The sequence below is a fragment of the Hippopotamus amphibius genome, chromosome 16, assembly GCF_030028045.1.
Source record: "Hippopotamus amphibius kiboko isolate mHipAmp2 chromosome 16, mHipAmp2.hap2, whole genome shotgun sequence".
Classification (NCBI taxonomy): Eukaryota; Metazoa; Chordata; class Mammalia; order Artiodactyla; family Hippopotamidae; genus Hippopotamus; species Hippopotamus amphibius.
In genome coordinates, this window is record NC_080201.1 from 50,778,585 (window position 1) to 50,805,069 (window position 26,485).

The 26,485-nt window shown below is 45.9% G+C and overlaps 4 protein-coding genes across 4 annotated transcripts; all 4 read right to left on the reverse strand.

Moving 5' to 3' along the window:
- Nucleotides 1–358: 358 nt before the first annotated feature.
- Nucleotides 359–967, reverse strand: LOC130837935 (EP300-interacting inhibitor of differentiation 2-like). The gene has a single exon (XM_057710652.1). It carries the CDS (start codon nt 965–967, stop codon nt 359–361), a length of 609 nt encoding a protein of 202 aa, XP_057566635.1.
- A 7,534-nt stretch (nt 968–8,501) lies between these two features.
- On the reverse strand, nt 8,502–9,110 carry LOC130837936 (EP300-interacting inhibitor of differentiation 2-like). Its single transcript, XM_057710653.1, has one exon. It carries the CDS (start codon nt 9,108–9,110, stop codon nt 8,502–8,504), a length of 609 nt encoding a protein of 202 aa, XP_057566636.1.
- Nucleotides 9,111–16,640: 7,530 nt separating this feature from the next.
- Nucleotides 16,641–17,249, reverse strand: LOC130837934 (EP300-interacting inhibitor of differentiation 2-like). Its single transcript, XM_057710651.1, has one exon. The coding sequence runs from the start codon at nt 17,247–17,249 to the stop codon at nt 16,641–16,643; it is 609 nt and encodes a 202-aa protein (XP_057566634.1).
- Nucleotides 17,250–24,780: 7,531 nt separating this feature from the next.
- LOC130837933 (EP300-interacting inhibitor of differentiation 2-like) lies at nt 24,781–25,389 on the reverse strand. Its single transcript, XM_057710650.1, has one exon. It carries the CDS (start codon nt 25,387–25,389, stop codon nt 24,781–24,783), a length of 609 nt encoding a protein of 202 aa, XP_057566633.1.
- Nucleotides 25,390–26,485: the final 1,096 nt, after the last annotated feature.

The window sequence follows — 26,485 nt, forward strand, 5'->3', positions numbered from 1 at the left end:
GTACAGTGGTCATTTTGTAACATATGCAATTTCCAAAGTATTATGTTGAACACCTAAACCAATATGTCAGTTATCGCAAAACTTTTAAGACAGAGAAGAAAACAAAACACAAAGGTATTGTTTTAACTGCATGCTGGATACACAGGAGTTTATTCCGTTGTATGAACAAGGAAGAAAAATAAAGCATTTAAAGGTGGGGGTGACCTGGACCCCCAAGCCCCACAGTCTTCTTCTTTTTTCCCCCGAACTGTGCCTTCACTTATTCTCACATACTCGGACTTCTTCAAATCAGGTTACAGGATTGCGACAAGGCTGTCTCCAACGCAGAGGTTCTTCTTGAAGTACTTTCTTCACGAAACTATTCTCTACTGGTACACTTATCACAACCAAGTTCTCGTATCAGAGGGTTGATAACTGCAGACGCAGTCAGAGTTATACTCAATGTTAACATATCAGCATCCATCCTCTGAGGATCCCGCCGATATTCCGCATCAAACGCCGCCTCCCTTGCTCCCCAGGGTTCCACAAACCCCCTGCGCCGTCCTTCCAGCTCCGGAATTCGGCCAGGAGCAAGCGCGAAGTGCTCCAGGAAGCGGCGCACGCCCTGCTGGTAAACTCTCATGGCCTCAAAATGCTGAGGGAGGAGGAGATTCGGCACGAAAGCCAGGCCTGGGCCGTTGCCGGGCCTGGGCCGGGGTCTGGCCTCAGCACCCTCTCCCTCCGCGGGCTCCGCCAACACTCTGGCGACCGCTGCCACGCGGGCTTCCCTGGCCGCCGCCACTGGACCTTCCCGAGGTGCCGCCATCGGACCTTCCCTGGCCGCCGCCGTCGCACGGTCGCTGGCCTCCACAGGCTGCGCCGGGGCCGCCGCCCGCCGCCCGCCGCCTACCTCCGCCTGCGGGACGTCGCCGTGGTCATTCGCCGCGCCCGCCGGCGGGACACTGCTGTCTGCGGGCAGCTCGGACATCTCGGACCGCGGGGTCAGCTCGGCCGCCCTCACAAAACCTGGCAAACCGGTACGGCGCGATTAGTGGTGTGCACGGAAATGCGCGTGCGTCAGCGCTGTGCACGCGGGTCCACGCTGCGTGTGGAAACCCACGTGCAGGACCAAAGGGGCCGCGGCTCAACGTAAGAGCACGGCGCATGCGTCCTCCCCGCGCGCGCCTGCGAGCTTCCAGGTGCCACCTAGCGGCGGGAAGTGCCGGCACACCTGAAACTTTCCCCAGATTGTCTGAGGGCGGAGCCGAGCCGTGTGTTGCATTTCCACCAGTTGAATGTGTCCAAGCAAAGTCGCACAAGGTCGCTTCCGGTTGGCTTTCCCAAGATGACATCCTAGGATGCCTCTCCCTAAGTTTCTTGTTCTCCAGTGATTATAATGCCACCTCTATTATATACCAAGATAATCTAGGTTCATGGGTTACTTTGGGGGTAGGGTGGGGTCCTTTGTTCTTTTCCATTTATTATTTGTGTATTTTCTTAAAATTCTCTTAACTACTAAAGCTTTATAATAACATTCCTGTGTTATTTTAAAATGGCTTTGGCTATTCTTCGACATTTATTTATTTATTTGGTGCGCCCTGCCCCCTTGTGGGATGCTGGTTCCCGGACTAGGGATGCAACCCGTGCCCCCTGCAGTGGAAGCGGGCAGTCCCAGCCACTGGACCCCGAAGGAATTCCCCTGGGCATCTATTTTTCTCTAAATCGTTTTTGTACAATGTAACATGCAGGAAAATGTACACAAAATATAAATATACAGCTGACTGATTTATGACAAAGTGAACGTCCATGTAACCACGACTCCTGTCCAGGAATTGCATATTTCTATCATCCCAGAATCCCCCCGCTTCTCACTACAGTCTCCTTTCTACCCTGAGGTAATCACTATACTGATATGTACACTAATCATTTCCTTGCTTGTTTTGGGGTTTTTTGTTTTTGTTTTTTGTTTTTTGGTTTGTTTGTTTGTTTGTTTGCTTGTTTTGGCTGCGTTGGGTAGTCGGGTCTCTGCTTAGGCATTTTTTTCCCTAGTTGCAGAGAGCAGGGGCTAGTCTTCATTGCTATGTACTGGCTTCTCATTGTGGTGGCTTCTCTTGTTGTGGAGCACCGGCTCTGTGTGTCTGGGCTTCAGTAATTGTGACTTGTGTGCTCAGTAGTTGTGGTGTGTGGCTTTAGTTGCTCTGCTATGTGTGGGCTCTTCCACCACTAGGGATCGAACCCCTGTCCCCTGCATTAGCAGGCAGATGCTTAACCACTGCAGCACCGGGGAAGTCCTCCTTGCTTTTCTTTCTGTTTTACTACCTAGGGGTACATTCCTGATACTGTAGTTTAATTTTGCTTGCTTTTTTGAATTTTACATACTCTTGTGTCTGCTTTCTTTTGCACATTATTTTTATGAGATTCACCTGTGGTTTTCATTGTGGTTATAAATAGTTCGTTTTCTTGATAGATCCATGTTCATTACCATTATTTGCATGTGTCCCATAATATTACAACATTCATTTAAATAGTGACTGTCTAGTTACTTTTTACTTATTCTAATTAACGTGAGAAACATCATGTAAGGAAATTCCACCCTTGATTTTGCTGGTGATGACCCCCATCGTGATGCCATGATTCATGGGCATCAGCAAATAACTCCAGTGACTCATTGTTCTCTGCCCTGTCAGGAGGAGCTAGGCATTAGGTCATGTACGGATCATGAGGTTGCATTTTTGTTTTCCTGGTCCAAGTACCACATGTATAAAACACAACATCCAGCCTTCCTGCTGCTTCAAACACAGCTTCCCCCCAGCATCTTTGCAATCACTGTGTGGCTCCTTTAAGGCAGCGCCCAGGCTAGTTTGGAGACCAAAGGTCCATTGCTCCAACCCTGAGCCTGCCTGGGAAATCACAAATATTTAATAGAATTCCTAGGCTTCTGTAATAACTTACATGAAGCGAAGGGGAACTAGAAATTGTAGTAATTTGGTGTAATCCTCTGGAGGCAGATATCATCCTGCCTTTTGACCCTCCCATTATCCAGAGACAGGAATAGCTCTAAACAAAATTATGGTGTATTAAACAGAAGTGCTCATGTGGGGAGACGAAAGGAAAAATTTGAGACAGCTTCCAGGTTAGCTATTGCTCCCAAGACTGTTCCTGTGTAGCGGCTGCAGCATCTTTGTCTCTGACTCACTGCCAGCATTTCAGAATCATCGGAGGACAGTTTCAGTCATGCTGCAGACTCAACAATTAAGGGAGCTGATATCAGGGGCTCCACGCTGGTATATTTTTACGGGAAAACATAGAGAATTTAAACCCATGGTCATACACTTAACATTTTAAGAGAGGAGATGAATATGGAATCTAGACAAATGGTATTGATGAATCTAGTGGCAGGGCAGGAACAGAGAGACAGGTGTAGAGAACGGACTTGAGGACATGGAGGGTGGGGAATGGGAGGCTGGGACGTAGTGAGAGCATAGCACTGACATGTATGCACTACCAAATGTAATACAGATAGCTACTGGGAAGCTGCCGCATAGCACAGGGAGATCAGCTCCATGCTTTGTGACAACCGAGAAGGGTGGGATGGAGATGGTGGGAGGGAAGCTCAAGAGGGAGGGAATGTGGGGATATATGTATACATATAGCTGATTCACTTTGTTGTACAGCAAAAAGTAACCCAACACTGTAAAGCAATTAAACTCCAATAAAGATGAAAGAAAAGAGGAGGTGAAGAGTTTTGTAAGGAAAGGGACGGAATCTGCTTCTCCCAAAGGCTGCCAAAGCCTGTAATAAATAGCACTGGTGGGAAATTTGTCCTTACTGTGAACGAAGATGTCCTTTAAAGGATGCATACCCATGTTGACCTAAATCAGTAATTTTATGGCTATGGGATGAAACCACAACTCAGAATCTGCACCTGGCTTAAGAGAATTGGGGGAATCATGATGTCATTCTTGCCTCTTTATTACCCCTGAGTATCCTAGGCCTTACATCTGCTCTCTCGATGGGCTTGAGCTGGCTTAATGGTAGATACAGGTAGGTACAGATTTGCCTCTCTCTCCCGAGATATTTAATGCTGCCGTGAGGGCTAAACATGATGTTACAAGCCTTGTCTCTTTTCCCAAGACTGCTACTGTGCTAGATTCATTCCAATTCTCCATCCTCTCTGTTTCTACACCCTTTGTAATATGAGTTTGCAGCTCTTCCCATCAAGAGGTAGCTTCTTTTCCTCCATCCCTTGAATCTGAGCTGGCCTTGTGCCTTGCTTTGACCAATAGGATGTGGCAGAAATGATAGTGTATCTGCTTTGAGACTGGGCCTCGAGAGGCATTTCGTGCTTCCGTTCTCTCTTAGACTCTTGTCTCAACCATGGGAACAACTGTGGAGCAGTTTGCTGGATGGTGGAAGGCAATTTGGGACTGAAGAGAGTGGTCTGAGACAAGGCATTCAAGATCAGTCAGTCCTGGGAATTCCCTGGCGGTCTTGTGGGTAGGACCCGGTGCTTTCATTGCTGGGGTGCGGGTTCAACCTCTGGTTGGCTCGGGGGGGGAAGATCAGTCAGTCCCCAGCTGAGCTAGCAGTTGACTTTTAGGCTCATAGACTAAATAAGTGCTTGATGTGATTTGCCATGCAACGTTATTGTAGCAATAGATAACTGCTCCAGAAATTGGTATCAGGAGTTGGGTAGTGCCCTAAGGAAAACTAAAAGACGTAGGGAAAACAGTGAGGAAATGTTATCAGAACAGAAAATATGATAACTCATGTTATGATGTAGTGAAACAATAGGCAGGCTGTCCCCTGTGATTACCCAGAAATAGAACTAGAAACAGACATAGAAAGTATTTGCCTAAGGAGATACCCAGGCATAATGCGGATTACTCACCAATGAGTATGATAAGGTGTAGCAAAAAAGGTTGACCTATAGGAGGAATTGGCTGACTTTCCAGAAGAATGGAGAGGAAACATAGAGGGACTATGACTTGCTAGGTTGGGAAAGAAAGGGTCTTCTCACATCCAGTCTCTCCAACCACAAAAGATTGTCAATGTCAAAAACAGCCTGTGAGTATAAATCAGATTAAAGGTGTGCTTTATGACCTTTTGTTAAAGGGTCAAACATGTGAGGCAGTGTGTAGACGAGCTTCCCAGCTACAGAAGAGGGTTTCTAGGAAGCTTGTGGGCATGGTCCTGCAGCAGCCTGATCTGAAAATAGCAAGACGTCTAGAGGAAAGGTATGTCCCCGCATCCCAGCTTTATTGAGAGGAAATTGACATGTAACATTGTGTAAGTTTAAGTTGTACCCCATATAACTGATTCAAACTACCATGAGGGCGGGACTCTGTCTCTGAGCCCGCCCGTGTGTCTACCCACACCTACTCTTTTTCCTCCTAATAAACACTTCACTTGTTTTACAACTTTCCATTTCTGTGTGGACATTCATTTTCTGCAAAGCTGTATGGGCCAGGGCCTCGTCACTGGCCACTGGTCTAGTGGCTAGAATTCAGCACTCTCACTGCCTCGGCCTGACTTCAATCTCTGGCCGGGAACCAAAATCCTGCTTTCGAGCCACTGCAGGCCAAGGTCCCCCAACATCAGTTGTACCTAGGTTTACGGTATTTCTGTTATAAAACTTATCAACAGGAAAATTAAGTCGGTATGTTAATATTTTCATATTTTCATGATGAAATAGAGATAAATGGGACAAAAGCTTTTGGGTATACATTTTAAGAATAATTAGGAGATCAACTCGATGATTGATGATGACCTAGAGGTGTGGGATAGGGAGGGTGGGAGGGAGGCTCAAGAGGGAGGGGATGGGGGATATATGTATAAATACAGCTGATTCACTTTGTTGTACAGTGGAAACTGGCACAACATTGTAAAGTTACTACACTCCAATAAAGATCGGGAAAAAAAGAATAAGAAAAACAATAATTAGGTTTTATGGTAAGTCTACTTAAAAACAGTCCAGAATTTTAGTATCTTGAAAATTTCTGTTTTTTTTTTTTAATTTAAAACTTTAAGAAAATTTTTGGCTGCACTGCCCAGCTTGCAAGATCTTACTCCCCTGACCAGGGATCAAACCGTGGCCCTTGCCATGAAGTATGGAGTCCTAACCACCGGACCGTCAGGGAAATGCCTAAGATAAGTTACATTATGGAAATTCATTGAATGTCTACATCATACTGAACCATTAGTTGCTAAAGAATCTATGTTTACCTACATTTGATCTCTTATATAGAGAGACAATGTTTGGGACTACTGATAAATATATTTTGGTTATACTGAAAATTTGTATATGAAATGGCATATATTTCTAGAAATTAATTTTAAAAATGGGACCCTGAGAAGAGTTTCATGCAAGGTCATGATTTCGGGTGGCCTCGGCCTGCAGCGGCTTGAAGCAGGAATTCCCCCAAAGAGACAAAAAGGAGTGAAACGTGTGTATTAGGAGGAAAAAGGGTACATGTGAATAGACTCACACTGGCAGACTGAGAGAGAGAATCTCACACTCAAGGTAGTTTGAATCACTTACATGGGGCATTTCTTCTGGGTTTCCTTTGGCCGATCATCTTGATTTGCCTGGTTCTGAGTCCATATTTGGTTTATCTCAGGAGGCTCCCCTGTGTGTTGGGGGGTCTTTTAGCCAAGATGGACTCTAGCCAAGAGGCCTGTGGGTCAGATGGCATCACTTACTGTAGGTAACACCTCCTCCCTTTTGACCTCTGAGGAGCCTTTCTGCACACGTGTAGTCGGCAAGGTCTCCTTGACCTTGATAATGAGAAAGAGATGGTCTCTTTCTCTCTCATCTGGGAAGGGTTCAGCTTCTCCTCCCTCCTGCTATTATCTTTGTCTTGGAGTGCCCGTCCACAGGGGACAAACTCCAGCTGTTCAGTGTGGGGCCCATCTATCTTCGGCCTCAGTCAAGACTAAGAGTACATGAAATTTAATTAAATAAATGTATGTTAATAGTAAAGGTGAAATGGTGCAAAACTAGAATTTGGTTTTCTTTTGGTTTACCAGAGTGGTAAAAGGACAAAGGTTTCTTGAAATAGTGATGCTTTTGAGAACAGATTGCAAAGTTTCTTCACCTCTTAAGAAATCTGTTGCAATGTTCTGCATTTGCCTTCAAAATCTTCTACTGTCACTTTGGTTAAGTGAGTAAATAGTGTCATAACAAGTGTACCCCACTAATGCAATGTAAAATAACAGGAGAAACTTTTAGGGGGCGGGTGAAGGATACATGGGAACTTTGTGCCATCTGCTCAGTTATCTGTAAACCTAAAACTGCTCTAAGAATATCTACTAAACAAAAACGTGTCCAGCTTGATTACCATGGAATGAATGTTTCCCAAAGAGACCATAGTGAATGCAGCGGCCTTGGCTCCTGCTGGCTAATCCCCGAAATTGGCTGTAAAAATGATGTCTCACTTCGTTGTTCTTTGCAAAATTCAGTTTGATCAGGGACCTCCTGTCTAATTTCTGGAGGAAGGTACAATAACCCTTCAATAATAACAGTATATACGTGAGTGATAGGAAGCAATGCTTAGACACTAAAGCTGGATGAAAAAAGAGAAGGTGAAAAATTGTCTGAACATCTAAGCCTATGCGACTATAAACAGGAAAGCCGTAAAGCTGCAGATGCTGACCTAAGGAGGCCCCAAGGCATAGCCATCAACCAGGATAGGAGCAGCTGCAGAACGCATGGACAGGGTGGTCTTGTCTGCGTAACCTGCCTTCTAGCCAGCCTCTAAGTGAGTACAGGTTTGCAGACACAGGAACACACTACCCTGTGCTCAATGGCTGGAGTGTAAGCCCACAGGCAGGAGGTGTGTTTTATACAGCTGTAATATAAAACACTTTTTCAGGAGTAAGCGTAGATTACTTCTGAAATTGAACAACAAAAGTATTTCTAGAGAGTAGATTGGTGGTTGCCAGAGGTGGTGAGTGGGGTAGGAGGCGCAATGGCTGAAGGTGGTCAAAAGGTCCAAACTTCCAGGTATAAAATAAGCCCTGGGGGATAGAATGTACAGCATGGAGACTATAGTTGATAAGAATATATTGTATATTTGACAGTTGCTATGAGAACATCTTTAAAATTGTCATCCCAAGAAAAAAATGTATACCTGGGTATGGTGATGGATATGAACTAGACTTGGTACAGTGGTCATTTTGTAATATATGCAATTTCCAAAGTATTATATTGAACACCTAAACCAATATGTCAGTTATCGCAAAACTTTTAAGACAGAGAAGAAAACAAAACACAAAGGTATTGTTTAAACTGCATGCTGGATACACAGGAGTTTATTCCGTTGTATGAACAAGGAAGAAAAATAAAGCATTTAAAGGTGGGGGTGACCTGGACCCCCAAGCCCCACAGTCTTCTTCTTTTGTCCCCCGAACTGTGCCTTCACTTATTCTCACATACTCGGACTTCTTCAAATCAGGTTACAGGATTGCGACAAGGCTGTCTCCAACGCAGAGGTTCTTCTTGAAGTACTTTCTTCACGAAACTATTCTCTACTGGTACACTTATCACAACCAAGTTCTCGTATCAGAGGGTTGATAACTGCAGACGCAGTCAGAGTTATACTCAATGTTAACATATCAGCATCCATCCTCTGAGGATCCCGCCGATATTCCGCATCAAACGCCGCCTCCCTTGCTCCCCAGGGTTCCACAAACCCCCTGCGCCGTCCTTCCAGCTCCGGAATTCGGCCAGGAGCAAGCGCGAAGTGCTCCAGGAAGCGGCGCACGCCCTGCTGGTAAACTCTCATGGCCTCAAAATGCTGAGGGAGGAGGAGATTCGGCACGAAAGCCAGGCCTGGGCCGTTGCCGGGCCTGGGCCGGGGTCTGGCCTCAGCACCCTCTCCCTCCGCGGGCTCCGCCAACACTCTGGCGACCGCTGCCACGCGGGCTTCCCTGGCCGCCGCCACTGGACCTTCCCGAGGTGCCGCCATCGGACCTTCCCTGGCCGCCGCCGTCGCACGGTCGCTGGCCTCCACAGGCTGCGCCGGGGCCGCCGCCCGCCGCCCGCCGCCTACCTCCGCCTGCGGGACGTCGCCGTGGTCATTCGCCGCGCCCGCCGGCGGGACACTGCTGTCTGCGGGCAGCTCGGACATCTCGGACCGCGGGGTCAGCTCGGCCGCCCTCACAAAACCTGGCAAACCGGTACGGCGCGATTAGTGGTGTGCACGGAAATGCGCGTGCGTCAGCGCTGTGCACGCGGGTCCACGCTGCGTGTGGAAACCCACGTGCAGGACCAAAGGGGCCGCGGCTCAACGTAAGAGCACGGCGCATGCGTCCTCCCCGCGCGCCTGCGAGCTTCCAGGTGCCACCTAGCGGCGGGAAGTGCCGGCACACCTGAAACTTTCCCCAGATTGTCTGAGGGCGGAGCCGAGCCGTGTGTTGCATTTCCACCAGTTGAATGTGTCCAAGCAAAGTCGCACAAGGTCGCTTCCGGTTGGCTTTCCCAAGATGACATCCTAGGATGCCTCTCCCTAAGTTTCTTGTTCTCCAGTGATTATAATGCCACCTCTATTATATACCAAGATAATCTAGGTTCATGGGTTACTTTGGGGGTAGGGTGGGGTCCTTTGTTCTTTTCCATTTATTATTTGTGTATTTTCTTAAAATTCTCTTAACTACTAAAGCTTTATAATAACATTCCTGTGTTATTTTAAAATGGCTTTGGCTATTCTTCGACATTTATTTATTTATTTGGTGCGCCCTGCCCCCTTGTGGGATGCTGGTTCCCGGACTAGGGATGCAACCCGTGCCCCCTGCAGTGGAAGCGGGCAGTCCCAGCCACTGGACCCCGAAGGAATTCCCCTGGGCATCTATTTTTCTCTAAATCGTTTTTGTACAATGTAACATGCAGGAAAATGTACACAAAATATAAATATACAGCTGACTGATTTATGACAAAGTGAACGTCCATGTAACCACGACTCCTGTCCAGGAATTGCATATTTCTATCATCCCAGAATCCCCCCGCTTCTCACTACAGTCTCCTTTCTACCCTGAGGTAATCACTATACTGATATGTACACTAATCATTTCCTTGCTTGTTTTGGGGTTTTTTGTTTTTGTTTTTTGTTTTTTGGTTTGTTTGTTTGTTTGTTTGCTTGTTTTGGCTGCGTTGGGTAGTCGGGTCTCTGCTTAGGCATTTTTTTCCCTAGTTGCAGAGAGCAGGGGCTAGTCTTCATTGCTATGTACTGGCTTCTCATTGTGGTGGCTTCTCTTGTTGTGGAGCACCGGCTCTGTGTGTCTGGGCTTCAGTAATTGTGACTTGTGTGCTCAGTAGTTGTGGTGTGTGGCTTTAGTTGCTCTGCTATGTGTGGGCTCTTCCACCACTAGGGATCGAACCCCTGTCCCCTGCATTAGCAGGCAGATGCTTAACCACTGCAGCACCGGGGAAGTCCTCCTTGCTTTTCTTTCTGTTTTACTACCTAGGGGTACATTCCTGATACTGTAGTTTAATTTTGCTTGCTTTTTTGAATTTTACATACTCTTGTGTCTGCTTTCTTTTGCACATTATTTTTATGAGATTCACCTGTGGTTTTCATTGTGGTTATAAATAGTTCGTTTTCTTGATAGATCCATGTTCATTACCATTATTTGCATGTGTCCCATAATATTACAACATTCATTTAAATAGTGACTGTCTAGTTACTTTTTACTTATTCTAATTAACGTGAGAAACATCATGTAAGGAAATTCCACCCTTGATTTTGCTGGTGATGACCCCCATCGTGATGCCATGATTCATGGGCATCAGCAAATAACTCCAGTGACTCATTGTTCTCTGCCCTGTCAGGAGGAGCTAGGCATTAGGTCATGTACGGATCATGAGGTTGCATTTTTGTTTTCCTGGTCCAAGTACCACATGTATAAAACACAACATCCAGCCTTCCTGCTGCTTCAAACACAGCTTCCCCCCAGCATCTTTGCAATCACTGTGTGGCTCCTTTAAGGCAGCGCCCAGGCTAGTTTGGAGACCAAAGGTCCATTGCTCCAACCCTGAGCCTGCCTGGGAAATCACAAATATTTAATAGAATTCCTAGGCTTCTGTAATAACTTACATGAAGCGAAGGGGAACTAGAAATTGTAGTAATTTGGTGTAATCCTCTGGAGGCAGATATCATCCTGCCTTTTGACCCTCCCATTATCCAGAGACAGGAATAGCTCTAAACAAAATTATGGTGTATTAAACAGAAGTGCTCATGTGGGGAGACGAAAGGAAAAATTTGAGACAGCTTCCAGGTTAGCTATTGCTCCCAAGACTGTTCCTGTGTAGCGGCTGCAGCATCTTTGTCTCTGACTCACTGCCAGCATTTCAGAATCATCGGAGGACAGTTTCAGTCATGCTGCAGACTCAACAATTAAGGGAGCTGATATCAGGGGCTCCACGCTGGTATATTTTTACGGGAAAACATAGAGAATTTAAACCCATGGTCATACACTTAACATTTTAAGAGAGGAGATGAATATGGAATCTAGACAAATGGTATTGATGAATCTAGTGGCAGGGCAGGAACAGAGAGACAGGTGTAGAGAACGGACTTGAGGACATGGAGGGTGGGGAATGGGAGGCTGGGACGTAGTGAGAGCATAGCACTGACATGTATGCACTACCAAATGTAATACAGATAGCTACTGGGAAGCTGCCGCATAGCACAGGGAGATGAGCTCCATGCTTTGTGACAACCGAGAAGGGTGGGATGGAGATGGTGGGAGGGAAGCTCAAGAGGGAGGGAATGTGGGGATATATGTATACATATAGCTGATTCACTTTGTTGTACAGCAAAAAGTAACCCAACACTGTAAAGCAATTAAACTCCAATAAAGATGAAAGAAAAGAGGAGGTGAAGAGTTTTGTAAGGAAAGGGACGGAATCTGCTTCTCCCAAAGGCTGCCAAAGCCTGTAATAAATAGCACTGGTGGGAAATTTGTCCTTACTGTGAACGAAGATGTCCTTTAAAGGATGCATACCCATGTTGACCTAAATCAGTAATTTTATGGCTATGGGATGAAACCACAACTCAGAATCTGCACCTGGCTTAAGAGAATTGGGGGAATCATGATGTCATTCTTGCCTCTTTATTACCCCTGAGTATCCTAGGCCTTACATCTGCTCTCTCGATGGGCTTGAGCTGGCTTAATGGTAGATACAGGTAGGTACAGATTTGCCTCTCTCTCCCGAGATATTTAATGCTGCCGTGAGGGCTAAACATGATGTTACAAGCCTTGTCTCTTTTCCCAAGACTGCTACTGTGCTAGATTCATTCCAATTCTCCATCCTCTCTGTTTCTACACCCTTTGTAATATGAGTTTGCAGCTCTTCCCATCAAGAGGTAGCTTCTTTTCCTCCATCCCTTGAATCTGAGCTGGCCTTGTGCCTTGCTTTGACCAATAGGATGTGGCACAAATGATAGTGTATCTGTTTTGAGACTGGGCCTCGAGAGGCATTTCGTGCTTCCGTTCTCTCTTAGACTCTTGTCTCAACCATGGGAACAACTGTGGAGCAGTTTGCTGGATGGTGGAAGGCAATTTGGGACTGAAGAGAGTGGTCTGAGACAAGGCATTCAAGATCAGTCAGTCCTGGGAATTCCCTGGCGGTCTTGTGGGTAGGACCCGGTGCTTTCATTGCTGGGGTGCGGGTTCAACCTCTGGTTGGCTCGGGGGGGGAAGATCAGTCAGTCCCCAGCTGAGCTAGCAGTTGACTTTTAGGCTCATAGACTAAATAAATGCTTGATGTGATTTGCCATGCAACGTTATTGTAGCAATAGATAACTGCTCCAGAAATTGGTATCAGGAGTTGGGTAGTGCCCTAAGGAAAACTAAAAGACGTAGGGAAAACAGTGAGGAAATGTTATCAGAACAGAAAATATGATAACTCATGTTATGATGTAGTGAAACAATAGGCAGGCTGTCCCCTGTGATTACCCAGAAATAGAACTAGAAACAGACATAGAAAGTATTTGCCTAAGGAGATACCCAGGCATAATGCGGATTACTCACCAATGAGTATGATAAGGTGTAGCAAAAAAGGTTGACCTATAGGAGGAATTGGCTGACTTTCCAGAAGAATGGAGAGGAAACATAGAGGGACTATGACTTGCTAGGTTGGGAAAGAAAGGGTCTTCTCACATCCAGTCTCTCCAACCACAAAAGATTGTCAATGTCAAAAACAGCCTGTGAGTATAAATCAGATTAAAGGTGTGCTTTATGACCTTTTGTTAAAGGGTCAAACATGTGAGGCAGTGTGTAGACGAGCTTCCCAGCTACAGAAGAGGGTTTCTAGGAAGCTTGTGGGCATGGTCCTGCAGCAGCCTGATCTGAAAATAGCAAGAAGTCTAGAGGAAAGGTATGTCCCCGCATCCCAGCTTTATTGAGAGGAAATTGACATGTAACATTGTGTAAGTTTAAGTTGTACCCCATATAACTGATTCAAACTACCATGAGGGCGGGACTCTGTCTCTGAGCCCGCCCATGTGTCTACCCACACCTACTCTTTTTCCTCCTAATAAACACTTCACTTGTTTTACAACTTTCCATTTCTGTGTGGACATTCATTTTCTGCAAAGCTGTATGGGCCAGGGCCTCGTCACTGGCCACTGGTCTAGTGGCTAGAATTCAGCACTCTCACTGCCTCGGCCTGACTTCAATCTCTGGCCGGGAACCAAAATCCTGCTTTCGAGCCACTGCAGGCCAAGGTCCCCCAACATCAGTTGTACCTAGGTTTACGGTATTTCTGTTATAAAACTTATCAACAGGAAAATTAAGTCGGTATGTTAATATTTTCATATTTTCATGATGAAATAGAGATAAATGGGACAAAAGCTTTTGGGTATACATTTTAAGAATAATTAGGAGATCAACTCGATGATTGATGATGACCTAGAGGTGTGGGATAGGGAGGGTGGGAGGGAGGCTCAAGAGGGAGGGGATGGGGGATATATGTATAAATACAGCTGATTCACTTTGTTGTACAGTGGAAACTGGCACAACATTGTAAAGTTACTACACTCCAATAAAGATCGGGAAAAAAAGAATAAGAAAAACAATAATTAGGTTTTATGGTAAGTCTACTTAAAAACAGTCCAGAATTTTAGTATCTTGAAAATTTCTGTTTTTTTTTTAATTTAAAACTTTAAGAAAATTTTTGGCTGCACTGCCCAGCTTGCAAGATCTTACTCCCCTGACCAGGGATCAAACCGTGGCCCTTGCCATGAAGTATGGAGTCCTAACCACCGGACCGTCAGGGAAATGCCTAAGATAAGTTACATTATGGAAATTCATTGAATGTCTACATCATACTGAACCATTAGTTGCTAAAGAATCTATGTTTACCTACATTTGATCTCTTATATAGAGAGACAATGTTTGGGACTACTGATAAATATATTTTGGTTATACTGAAAATTTGTATATGAAATGGCATATATTTCTAGAAATTAATTTTAAAAATGGGACCCTGAGAAGAGTTTCATGCAAGGTCATGATTTCGGGTGGCCTCGGCCTGCAGCGGCTTGAAGCAGGAATTCCCCCAAAGAGACAAAAAGGAGTGAAACGTGTGTATTAGGAGGAAAAAGGGTACATGTGAATAGACTCACACTGGCAGACTGAGAGAGAGAATCTCACACTCAAGGTAGTTTGAATCACTTACATGGGGCATTTCTTCTGGGTTTCCTTTGGCCGATCATCTTGATTTGCCTGGTTCTGAGTCCATATTTGGTTTATCTCAGGAGGCTCCCCTGTGTGTTGGGGGGTCTTTTAGCCAAGATGGACTCTAGCCAAGAGGCCTGTGGGTCAGATGGCATCACTTACTGTAGGTAACACCTCCTCCCTTTTGACCTCTGAGGAGCCTTTCTGCACACGTGTAGTCGGCAAGGTCTCCTTGACCTTGATAATGAGAAAGAGATGGTCTCTTTCTCTCTCATCTGGGAAGAGTTCAGCTTCTCCTCCCTCCTGCTATTATCTTTGTCTTGGAGTGCCCGTCCACAGGGGACAAACTCCAGCTGTTCAGTGTGGGGCCCATCTATCTTCGGCCTCAGTCAAGACTAAGAGTACATGAAATTTAATTAAATAAATGTATGTTAATAGTAAAGGTGAAATGGTGCAAAACTAGAATTTGGTTTTCTTTTGGTTTACCAGAGTGGTAAAAGGACAAAGGTTTCTTGAAATAGTGATGCTTTTGAGAACAGATTGCAAAGTTTCTTCACCTCTTAAGAAATCTGTTGCAATGTTCTGCATTTGCCTTCAAAATCTTCTACTGTCACTTTGGTTAAGTGAGTAAATAGTGTCATAACAAGTGTACCCCACTAATGCAATGTAAAATAACAGGAGAAACTTTTAGGGGGCGGGTGAAGGATACATGGGAACTTTGTGCCATCTGCTCAGTTATCTGTAAACCTAAAACTGCTCTAAGAATATCTACTAAACAAAAACGTGTCCAGCTTGATTACCATGGAATGAATGTTTCCCAAAGAGACCATAGTGAATGCAGCGGCCTTGGCTCCTGCTGGCTAATCCCCGAAATTGGCTGTAAAAATGATGTCTCACTTCGTTGTTCTTTGCAAAATTCAGTTTGATCAGGGACCTCCTGTCTAATTTCTGGAGGAAGGTACAATAACCCTTCAATAATAACAGTATATACGTGAGTGATAGGAAGCAATGCTTAGACACTAAAGCTGGATGAAAAAAGAGAAGGTGAAAAATTGTCTGAACATCTAAGCCTATGCGACTATAAACAGGAAAGCCGTAAAGCTGCAGATGCTGACCTAAGGAGGCCCCAAGGCATAGCCATCAACCAGGATAGGAGCAGCTGCAGAACGCATGGACAGGGTGGTCTTGTCTGCATAACCTGCCTTCTAGCCAGCCTCTAAGTGAGTACAGGTTTGCAGACACAGGAACACACTACCCTGTGCTCAATGGCTGGAGTGTAAGCCCACAGGCAGGAGGTGTGTTTTATACAGCTGTAATATAAAACACTTTTTCAGGAGTAAGCGTAGATTACTTCTGAAATTGAACAACAAAAGTATTTCTAGAGAGTAGATTGGTGGTTGCCAGAGGTGGTGAGTGGGGTAGGAGGCGCAATGGCTGAAGGTGGTCAAAAGGTCCAAACTTCCAGGTATAAAATAAGCCCTGGGGGATAGAATGTACAGCATGGAGACTATAGTTGATAAGAATATATTGTATATTTGACAGTTGCTATGAGAACATCTTTAAAATTGTCATCCCAAGAAAAAAATGTATACCTGGGTATGGTGATGGATATGAACTAGACTTGGTACAGTGGTCATTTTGTAATATACGCAATTTCCAAAGTATTATATTGAACACCTAAACCAATATGTCAGTTATCGCAAAACTTTTAAGACAGAGAAGAAAACAAAACACAAAGGTATTGTTTTAACTGCATGCTGGATACACAGGAGTTTATTCCGTTGTATGAACAAGGAAGAAAAATAAAGCATTTAAAGGTGGGGGTGACCTGGACCCCCAAGCCCCACAGTCTTCTTCTTTTTTCCCCCGAACTGTGCCTTCACTTATTCTCACATACTCGGACTTCTTCAAATCAGGTTACAGGATTGCGACAAGGCTGTCTCCAACGCAGAGGTTCTTCTTGAAGTACTTTCTTCACGAAACTATTCTCTACTGGTACACTTATCACAACCAAGTTCTCGTATCAGAGGGTTGATAACTGCAGACGCAGTCAGAGTTATACTCAATGTTAACATATCAGCATCCATCCTCTGAGGATCCCGCCGATATTCCGCATCAAACGCCGCCTCCCTTGCTCCCCAGGGTTCCACAAACCCCCTGCGCCGTCCTTCCAGCTCCGGAATTCGGCCAGGAGCAAGCGCGAAGTGCTCCAGGAAGCGGCGCACGCCCTGCTGGTAAACTCTCATGGCCTCAAAATGCTGAGGGAGGAGGAGATTCGGCACGAAAGCCAGGCCTGGGCCGTTGCCGGGCCTGGGCCGGGGTCTGGCCTCAGCACCCTCTCCCTCCGCGGGCTCCGCCAACACTCTGGCTACCGCTGCCACGCGGGCTTCCCTGGCCGCCGCCACTGGACCTTCCCGAGGTGCCGCCATCGGACCTTCCCTGGCCGCCGCCGTCGCACGGTCGCTGGCCTCCACAGGCTGCGCCGGGGCCGCCGCCCGCCGCCCGCCGCCTACCTCCGCCTGCGGGACGTCGCCGTGGTCATTCGCCGCGCCCGCCGGCGGGACACTGCTGTCTGCGGGCAGCTCGGACATCTCGGACCGCGGGGTCAGCTCGGCCGCCCTCACAAAACCTGGCAAACCGGTACGGCGCGATTAGTGGTGTGCACGGAAATGCGCGTGCGTCAGCGCTGTGCACGCGGGTCCACGCTGCGTGTGGAAACCCACGTGCAGGACCAAAGGGGCCGCGGCTCAACGTAAGAGCACGGCGCATGCGTCCTCCCCGCGCGCCTGCGAGCTTCCAGGTGCCACCTAGCGGCGGGAAGTGCCGGCACACCTGAAACTTTCCCCAGATTGTCTGAGGGCGGAGCCGAGCCGTGTGTTGCATTTCCACCAGTTGAATGTGTCCAAGCAAAGTCGCACAAGGTCGCTTCCGGTTGGCTTTCCCAAGATGACATCCTAGGATGCCTCTCCCTAAGTTTCTTGTTCTCCAGTGATTATAATGCCACCTCTATTATATACCAAGATAATCTAGGTTCATGGGTTACTTTGGGGGTAGGGTGGGGTCCTTTGTTCTTTTCCATTTATTATTTGTGTATTTTCTTAAAATTCTCTTAACTACTAAAGCTTTATAATAACATTCCTGTGTTATTTTAAAATGGCTTTGGCTATTCTTCGACATTTATTTATTTATTTGGTGCGCCCTGCCCCCTTGTGGGATGCTGGTTCCCGGACTAGGGATGCAACCCGTGCCCCCTGCAGTGGAAGCGGGCAGTCCCAGCCACTGGACCCCGAAGGAATTCCCCTGGGCATCTATTTTTCTCTAAATCGTTTTTGTACAATGTAACATGCAGGAAAATGTACACAAAATATAAATATACAGCTGACTGATTTATGACAAAGTGAACGTCCATGTAACCACGACTCCTGTCCAGGAATTGCATATTTCTATCATCGCAGAATCCCCCCGCTTCTCACTACAGTCTCCTTTCTACCCTGAGGTAATCACTATACTGATATGTACACTAATCATTTCCTTGCTTGTTTTGGGGTTTTTTGTTTTTGTTTTTTTTTTTTTGGTTTGTTTGTTTGTTTGTTTGCTTGTTTTGGCTGCGTTGGGTAGTCGGGTCTCTGCTTAGGCATTTTTTTCCCTAGTTGCAGAGAGCAGGGGCTAGTCTTCATTGCTATGTACTGGCTTCTCATTGTGGTGGCTTCTCTTGTTGTGGAGCACCGGCTCTGTGTGTCTGGGCTTCAGTAATTGTGACTTGTGTGCTCAGTAGTTGTGGTGTGTGGCTTTAGTTGCTCTGCTATGTGTGGGCTCTTCCACCACTAGGGATCGAACCCCTGTCCCCTGCATTAGCAGGCAGATGCTTAACCACTGCAGCACCGGGGAAGTCCTCCTTGCTTTTCTTTCTGTTTTACTACCTAGGGGTACATTCCTGATACTGTAGTTTAATTTTGCTTGCTTTTTTGAATTTTACATACTCTTGTGTCTGCTTTCTTTTGCACATTATTTTTATGAGATTCACCTATGGTTTTCATTGTGGTTATAAATAGTTCGTTTTCTTGATAGATCCATGTTCATTACCATTATTTGCATGTGTCCCATAATATTACAACATTCATTTAAATAGTGACTGTCTAGTTACTTTTTACTTATTCTAATTAACGTGAGAAACATCATGTAAGGAAATTCCACCCTTGATTTTGCTGGTGATGACCCCCATCGTGATGCCATGATTCATGGGCATCAGCAAATAACTCCAGTGACTCATTGTTCTCTGCCCTGTCAGGAGGAGCTAGGCATTAGGTCATGTACGGATCATGAGGTTGCATTTTTGTTTTCCTGGTCCAAGTACCACATGTATAAAACACAACATCCAGCCTTCCTGCTGCTTCAAACACAGCTTCCCCCCAGCATCTTTGCAATCACTGTGTGGCTCCTTTAAGGCAGCGCCCAGGCTAGTTTGGAGACCAAAGGTCCATTGCTCCAACCCTGAGCCTGCCTGGGAAATCACAAATATTTAATAGAATTCCTAGGCTTCTGTAATAACTTACATGAAGCGAAGGGGAACTAGAAATTGTAGTAATTTGGTGTAATCCTCTGGAGGCAGATATCATCCTGCCTTTTGACCCTCCCATTATCCAGAGACAGGAATAGCTCTAAACAAAATTATGGTGTATTAAACAGAAGTGCTCATGTGGGGAGACGAAAGGAAAAATTTGAGACAGCTTCCAGGTTAGCTATTGCTCCCAAGACTGTTCCTGTGTAGCGGCTGCAGCATCTTTGTCTCTGACTCACTGCCAGCATTTCAGAATCATCGGAGGACAGTTTCAGTCATGCTGCAGACTCAACAATTAAGGGAGCTGATATCAGGGGCTCCACGCTGGTATATTTTTACGGGAAAACATAGAGAATTTAAACCCATGGTCATACACTTAACATTTTAAAAGAGGAGATGAATATGGAATCTAGACAAATGGTATTGATGAATCTAGTGGCAGGGCAGGAACAGAGAGACAGGTGTAGAGAACGGACTTGAGGACATGGAGGGTGGGGAATGGGAGGCTGGGACGTAGTGAGAGCATAGCACTGACATGTATGCACTACCAAATGTAATACAGATAGCTACTGGGAAGCTGCCGCATAGCACAGGGAGATCAGCTCCATGCTTTGTGACAACCGAGAAGGGTGGGATGGAGATGGTGGGAGGGAAGCTCAAGAGGGAGGGAATGTGGGGATATATGTATACATATAGCTGATTCACTTTGTTGTACAGCAAAAAGTAACCCAACACTGTAAAGCAATTAAACTCCAATAAAGATGAAAGAAAAGAGGAGGTGAAGAGTTTTGTAAGGAAAGGGACGGAATCTGCTTCTCCCAAAGGCTGCCAAAGCCTGTAATAAATAGCACTGGTGGGAAATTTGTCCTTACTGTGAACGAAGATGTCCTTTAAAGGATGCATACCCATGTTGACCTAAATCAGTAATTTTATGGCTATGGGATGAAACCACAACTCAGAATCTGCACCTGGCTTAAGAGAATTGGGGGAATCATGATGTCATTCTTGCCTCTTTATTACCCCTGGGTATCCTAGGCCTTACATCTGCTCTCTCGATGGGCTTGAGCTGGCTTAATGGTAGATACAGGTAGGTACAGATTTGCCTCTCTCTCCCGAGATATTTAATGCTGCCGTGAGGGCTAAACATGATGTTACAAGCCTTGTCTCTTTTCCCAAGACTGCTACTGTGCTAGATTCATTCCAATTCTCCATCCTCTCTGTTTCTACACCCTTTGTAATATGAGTTTGCAGCTCTTCCCATCAAGAGGTAGCTTCTTTTCCTCCATCCCTTGAATCTGAGCTGGCCTTGTGCCTTGCTTTGACCAATAGGATGTGGCAGAAATGATAGTGTATCTGTTTTGAGACTGGGCCTCGAGAGGCATTTCGTGCTTCCGTTCTCTCTTAGACTCTTGTCTCAACCATGGGAACAACTGTGGAGCAGTTTGCTGGATGGTGGAAGGCAATTTGGGACTGAAGAGAGTGGTCTGAGACAAGGCATTCAAGATCAGTCAGTCCTGGGAATTCCCTGGCGGTCTTGTGGGTAGGACCCGGTGCTTTCATTGCTGGGGTGCGGGTTCAACCTCTGGTTGGCTCGGGGGGGGAAGATCAGTCAGTCCCCAGCTGAGCTAGCAGTTGACTTTTAGGCTCATAGACTAAATAAATGCTTGATGTGATTTGCCATGCAACGTTATTGTAGCAATAGATAACTGCTCCAGAAATTGGTATCAGGAGTTGGGTAGTGCCCTAAGGAAAACTAAAAGACGTAGGGAAAACAGTGAGGAAATGTTATCAGAACAGAAAATATGATAACTCATGTTATGATGTAGTGAAACAATAGGCAGGCTGTCCCCTGTGATTACCCAGAAATAGAACTAGAAACAGACATAGAAAGTATTTGCCTAAGGAGATACCCAGGCATAATGCGGATTACTCACCAATGAGTATGATAAGGTGTAGCAAAAAAGGTTGACCTATAGGAGGAATTGGCTGACTTTCCAGAAGAATGGAGAGGAAACATAGAGGGACTATGACTTGCTAGGTTGGGAAAGAAAGGGTCTTCTCACATCCAGTCTCTCCAACCACAAAAGATTGTCAATGTCAAAAACAGCCTGTGAGTATAAATCAGATTAAAGGTGTGCTTTATGACCTTTTGTTAAAGGGTCAAACATGTGAGGCAGTGTGTAGACGAGCTTCCCAGCTACAGAAGAGGGTTTCTAGGAAGCTTGTGGGCATGGTCCTGCAGCAGCCTGATCTGAAAATAGCAAGACGTCTAGAGGAAAGGTATGTCCCCGCATCCCAGCTTTATTGAGAGGAAATTGACATGTAACATTGTGTAAGTTTAAGTTGTACCCCATATAACTGATTCAAACTACCATGAGGGCGGGACTCTGTCTCTGAGCCCGCCCATGTGTCTACCCACACCTACTCTTTTTCCTCCTAATAAACACTTCACTTGTTTTACAACTTTCCATTTCTGTGTGGACATTCATTTTCTGCAAAGCTGTATGGGCCAGGGCCTCGTCACTGGCCACTGGTCTAGTGGCTAGAATTCAGCACTCTCACTGCCTCGGCCTGACTTCAATCTCTGGCCGGGAACCAAAATCCTGCTTTCGAGCCACTGCAGGCCAAGGTCCCCCAACATCAGTTGTACCTAGGTTTACGGTATTTCTGTTATAAAACTTATCAACAGGAAAATTAAGTCGGTATGTTAATATTTTCATATTTTCATGATGAAATAGAGATAAATGGGACAAAAGCTTTTGGGTATACATTTTAAGAATAATTAGGAGATCAACTCGATGATTGATGATGACCTAGAGGTGTGGGATAGGGAGGGTGGGAGGGAGGCTCAAGAGGGAGGGGATGGGGGATATATGTATAAATACAGCTGATTCACTTTGTTGTACAGTGGAAACTGGCACAACATTGTAAAGTTACTACACTCCAATAAAGATCGGGAAAAAAAGAATAAGAAAAACAATAATTAGGTTTTATGGTAAGTCTACTTAAAAACAGTCCAGAATTTTAGTATCTTGAAAATTTCTGTTTTTTTTTTTAATTTAAAACTTTAAGAAAATTTTTGGCTGCACTGCCCAGCTTGCAAGATCTTACTCCCCTGACCAGGGATCAAACCGTGGCCCTTGCCATGAAGTATGGAGTCCTAACCACCGGACCGTCAGGGAAATGCCTAAGATAAGTTACATTATGGAAATTCATTGAATGTCTACATCATACTGAACCATTAGTTGCTAAAGAATCTATGTTTACCTACATTTGATCTCTTATATAGAGAGACAATGTTTGGGACTACTGATAAATATATTTTGGTTATACTGAAAATTTGTATATGAAATGGCATATATTTCTAGAAATTAATTTTAAAAATGGGACCCTGAGAAGAGTTTCATGCAAGGTCATGATTTCGGGTGGCCTCGGCCTGCAGCGGCTTGAAGCAGGAATTCCCCCAAAGAGACAAAAAGGAGTGAAACGTGTGTATTAGGAGGAAAAAGGGTACATGTGAATAGACTCACACTGGCAGACTGAGAGAGAGAATCTCACACTCAAGGTAGTTTGAATCACTTACATGGGGCATTTCTTCTGGGTTTCCTTTGGCCGATCATCTTGATTTGCCTGGTTCTGAGTCCATATTTGGTTTATCTCAGGAGGCTCCCCTGTGTGTTGGGGGGTCTTTTAGCCAAGATGGACTCTAGCCAAGAGGCCTGTGGGTCAGATGGCATCACTTACTGTAGGTAACACCTCCTCCCTTTTGACCTCTGAGGAGCCTTTCTGCACACGTGTAGTCGGCAAGGTCTCCTTGACCTTGATAATGAGAAAGAGATGGTCTCTTTCTCTCTCATCTGGGAAGGGTTCAGCTTCTCCTCCCTCCTGCTATTATCTTTGTCTTGGAGTGCCCGTCCACAGGGGACAAACTCCAGCTGTTCAGTGTGGGGCCCATCTATCTTCGGCCTCAGTCAAGACTAAGAGTACATGAAATTTAATTAAATAAATGTATGTTAATAGTAAAGGTGAAATGGTGCAAAACTAGAATTTGGTTTTCTTTTGGTTTACCAGAGTGGTAAAAGGACAAAGGTTTCTTGAAATAGTGATGCTTTTGAGAACAGATTGCAAAGTTTCTTCACCTCTTAAGAAATCTGTTGCAATGTTCTGCATTTGCCTTCAAAATCTTCTACTGTCACTTTGGTTAAGTGAGTAAATAGTGTCATAACAAGTGTACCCCACTAATGCAATGTAAAATAACAGGAGAAACTTTTAGGGGGCGGGTGAAGGATACATGGGAACTTTGTGCCATCTGCTCAGTTATCTGTAAACCTAAAACTGCTCTAAGAATATCTACTAAACAAAAACGTGTCCAGCTTGATTACCATGGAATGAATGTTTCCCAAAGAGACCATAGTGAATGCAGCGGCCTTGGCTCCTGCTGGCTAATCCCCGAAATTGGCTGTAAAAATGATGTCTCACTTCGTTGTTCTTTGCAAAATTCAGTTTGATCAGGGACCTCCTGTCTAATTTCTGGAGGAAGGTACAATAACCCTTCAATAATAACAGTATATACGTGAGTGATAGGAAGCAATGCTTAGACACTAAAGCTGGATGAAAAAAGAGAAGGTGAAAAATTGTCTGAACATCTAAGCCTATGCGACTATAAACAGGAAAGCCGTAAAGCTGCAGATGCTGACCTAAGGAGGCCCCAAGGCATAGCCATCAACCAGGATAGGAGCAGCTGCAGAACGCATGGACAGGGTGGTCTTGTCTGCGTAACCTGCCTTCTAGCCAGCCTCTAAGTGAGTACAGGTTTGCAGACACAGGAACACACTACCCTGTGCTCAATGGCTGGAGTGTAAGCCCACAGGCAGGAGGTGTGTTTTATACAGCTGTAATATAAAACACTTTTTCAGGAGTAAGCGTAGATTACTTCTGAAATTGAACAACAAAAGTATTTCTAGAGAGTAGATTGGTGGTTGCCAGAGGTGGTGAGTGGGGTAGGAGGCGCAATGGCTGAAGGTGGTCAAAAGGTCCAAACTTCCAGGTATAAAATAAGCCCTGGGGGATAGAATGTACAGCATGGAGACTATAGTTGATAAGAATATATTGTATATTTGACAGTTGCTATGAGAACATCTTTAAAATTGTCATCCCAAGAAAAAAATGTATACCTGGGTATGGTGATGGATATGAACTAGACCTGGTACAGTGGTCATTTTGTAACATATGCAATTTCCAAAGTATTATGTTGAACACCTAAACCAATATGTCAGTTATCGCAAAACTTTTAAGACAGAGAAGAAAACAAAACACAAAGGTATTGTTTTAACTGCATGCTGGATACACAGGAGTTTATTCCGTTGTATGAACAAGGAAGAAAAAAAAAACATTTAAAGGTGGGGGTGACCTGGACCCCCAAGCCCCACAGTCTTCTTCTTTTTTCCCCCGAACTGTGCCTTCACTTATTCTCACATACTCGGACTTCTTCAAATCAGGTTACAGGATTGCGACAAGGCTGTCTCCAACGCAGAGGTTCTTCTTGAAGTACTTTCTTCACGAAACTATTCTCTACTGGTACACTTATCACAACCAAGTTCTCGTATCAGAGGGTTGATAACTGCAGACGCAGTCAGAGTTATACTCAATGTTAACATATCAGCATCCATCCTCTGAGGATCCCGCCGATATTCCGCATCAAACGCCGCCTCCCTTGCTCCCCAGGGTTCCACAAACCCCCTGCGCCGTCCTTCCAGCTCCGGAATTCGGCCAGGAGCAAGCGCGAAGTGCTCCAGGAAGCGGCGCACGCCCTGCTGGTAAACTCTCATGGCCTCAAAATGCTGAGGGAGGAGGAGATTCGGCACGAAAGCCAGGCCTGGGCCGTTGCCGGGCCTGGGCCGGGGTCTGGCCTCAGCACCCTCTCCCTCCGCGGGCTCCGCCAACACTCTGGCGACCGCTGCCACGCGGGCTTCCCTGGCCGCCGCCACTGGACCTTCCCGAGGTGCCGCCATCGGACCTTCCCTGGCCGCCGCCGTCGCACGGTCGCTGGCCTCCACAGGCTGCGCCGGGGCCGCCGCCCGCCGCCCGCCGCCTACCTCCGCCTGCGGGACGTCGCCGTGGTCATTCGCCGCGCCCGCCGGCGGGACACTGCTGTCTGCGGGCAGCTCGGACATCTCGGACCGCGGGGTCAGCTCGGCCGCCCTCACAAAACCTGGCAAACCGGTACGGCGCGATTAGTGGTGTGCACGGAAATGCGCGTGCGTCAGCGCTGTGCACGCGGGTCCACGCTGCGTGTGGAAACCCACGTGCAGGACCAAAGGGGCCGCGGCTCAACGTAAGAGCACGGCGCATGCGTCCTCCCCGCGCGCCTGCGAGCTTCCAGGTGCCACCTAGCGGCGGGAAGTGCCGGCACACCTGAAACTTTCCCCAGATTGTCTGAGGGCGGAGCCGAGCCGTGTGTTGCATTTCCACCAGTTGAATGTGTCCAAGCAAAGTCGCACAAGGTCGCTTCCGGTTGGCTTTCCCAAGATGACATCCTAGGATGCCTCTCCCTAAGTTTCTTGTTCTCCAGTGATTATAATGCCACCTCTATTATATACCAAGATAATCTAGGTTCATGGGTTACTTTGGGGGTAGGGTGGGGTCCTTTGTTCTTTTCCATTTATTATTTGTGTATTTTCTTAAAATTCTCTTAACTACTAAAGCTTTATAATAACATTCCTGTGTTATTTTAAAATGGCTTTGGCTATTCTTCGACATTTATTTATTTATTTGGTGCGCCCTGCCCCCTTGTGGGATGCTGGTTCCCGGACTAGGGATGCAACCCGTGCCCCCTGCAGTGGAAGCGGGCAGTCCCAGCCACTGGACCCCGAAGGAATTCCCCTGGGCATCTATTTTTCTCTAAATCGTTTTTGTACAATGTAACATGCAGGAAAATGTACACAAAATATAAATATACAGCTGACTGATTTATGACAAAGTGAACGTCCATGTAACCACGACTCCTGTCCAGGAATTGCATATTTCTATCATCGCAGAATCCCCCCGCTTCTCACTACAGTCTCCTTTCTACCCTGAGGTAATCACTATACTGATATGTACACTAATCATTTCCTTGCTTGTTTTGGGGTTTTTTGTTTTTGTTTTTTTTTTTTTTTTGGTTTGTTTGTTTGTTTGTTTGCTTGTTTTGGCTGCGTTGGGTAGTCGGGTCTCTGCTTAGGCATTTTTTTCCCTAGTTGCAGAGAGCAGGGGCTAGTCTTCATTGCTATG

Excerpts from the sequence above, each read along its gene's own strand:
- LOC130837934 (XM_057710651.1), bottom strand. The coding sequence starts at position 17,249 with ATGTCCGAGCTGCCCGCAGACAGCAGTGTCCCGCCGGCGGGCGCGGCG.
- LOC130837933 (XM_057710650.1), bottom strand. The coding sequence starts at position 25,389 with ATGTCCGAGCTGCCCGCAGACAGCAGTGTCCCGCCGGCGGGCGCGGCG.
- LOC130837935 (XM_057710652.1), bottom strand. The coding sequence starts at position 967 with ATGTCCGAGCTGCCCGCAGACAGCAGTGTCCCGCCGGCGGGCGCGGCG.
- LOC130837936 (XM_057710653.1), bottom strand. The coding sequence starts at position 9,110 with ATGTCCGAGCTGCCCGCAGACAGCAGTGTCCCGCCGGCGGGCGCGGCG.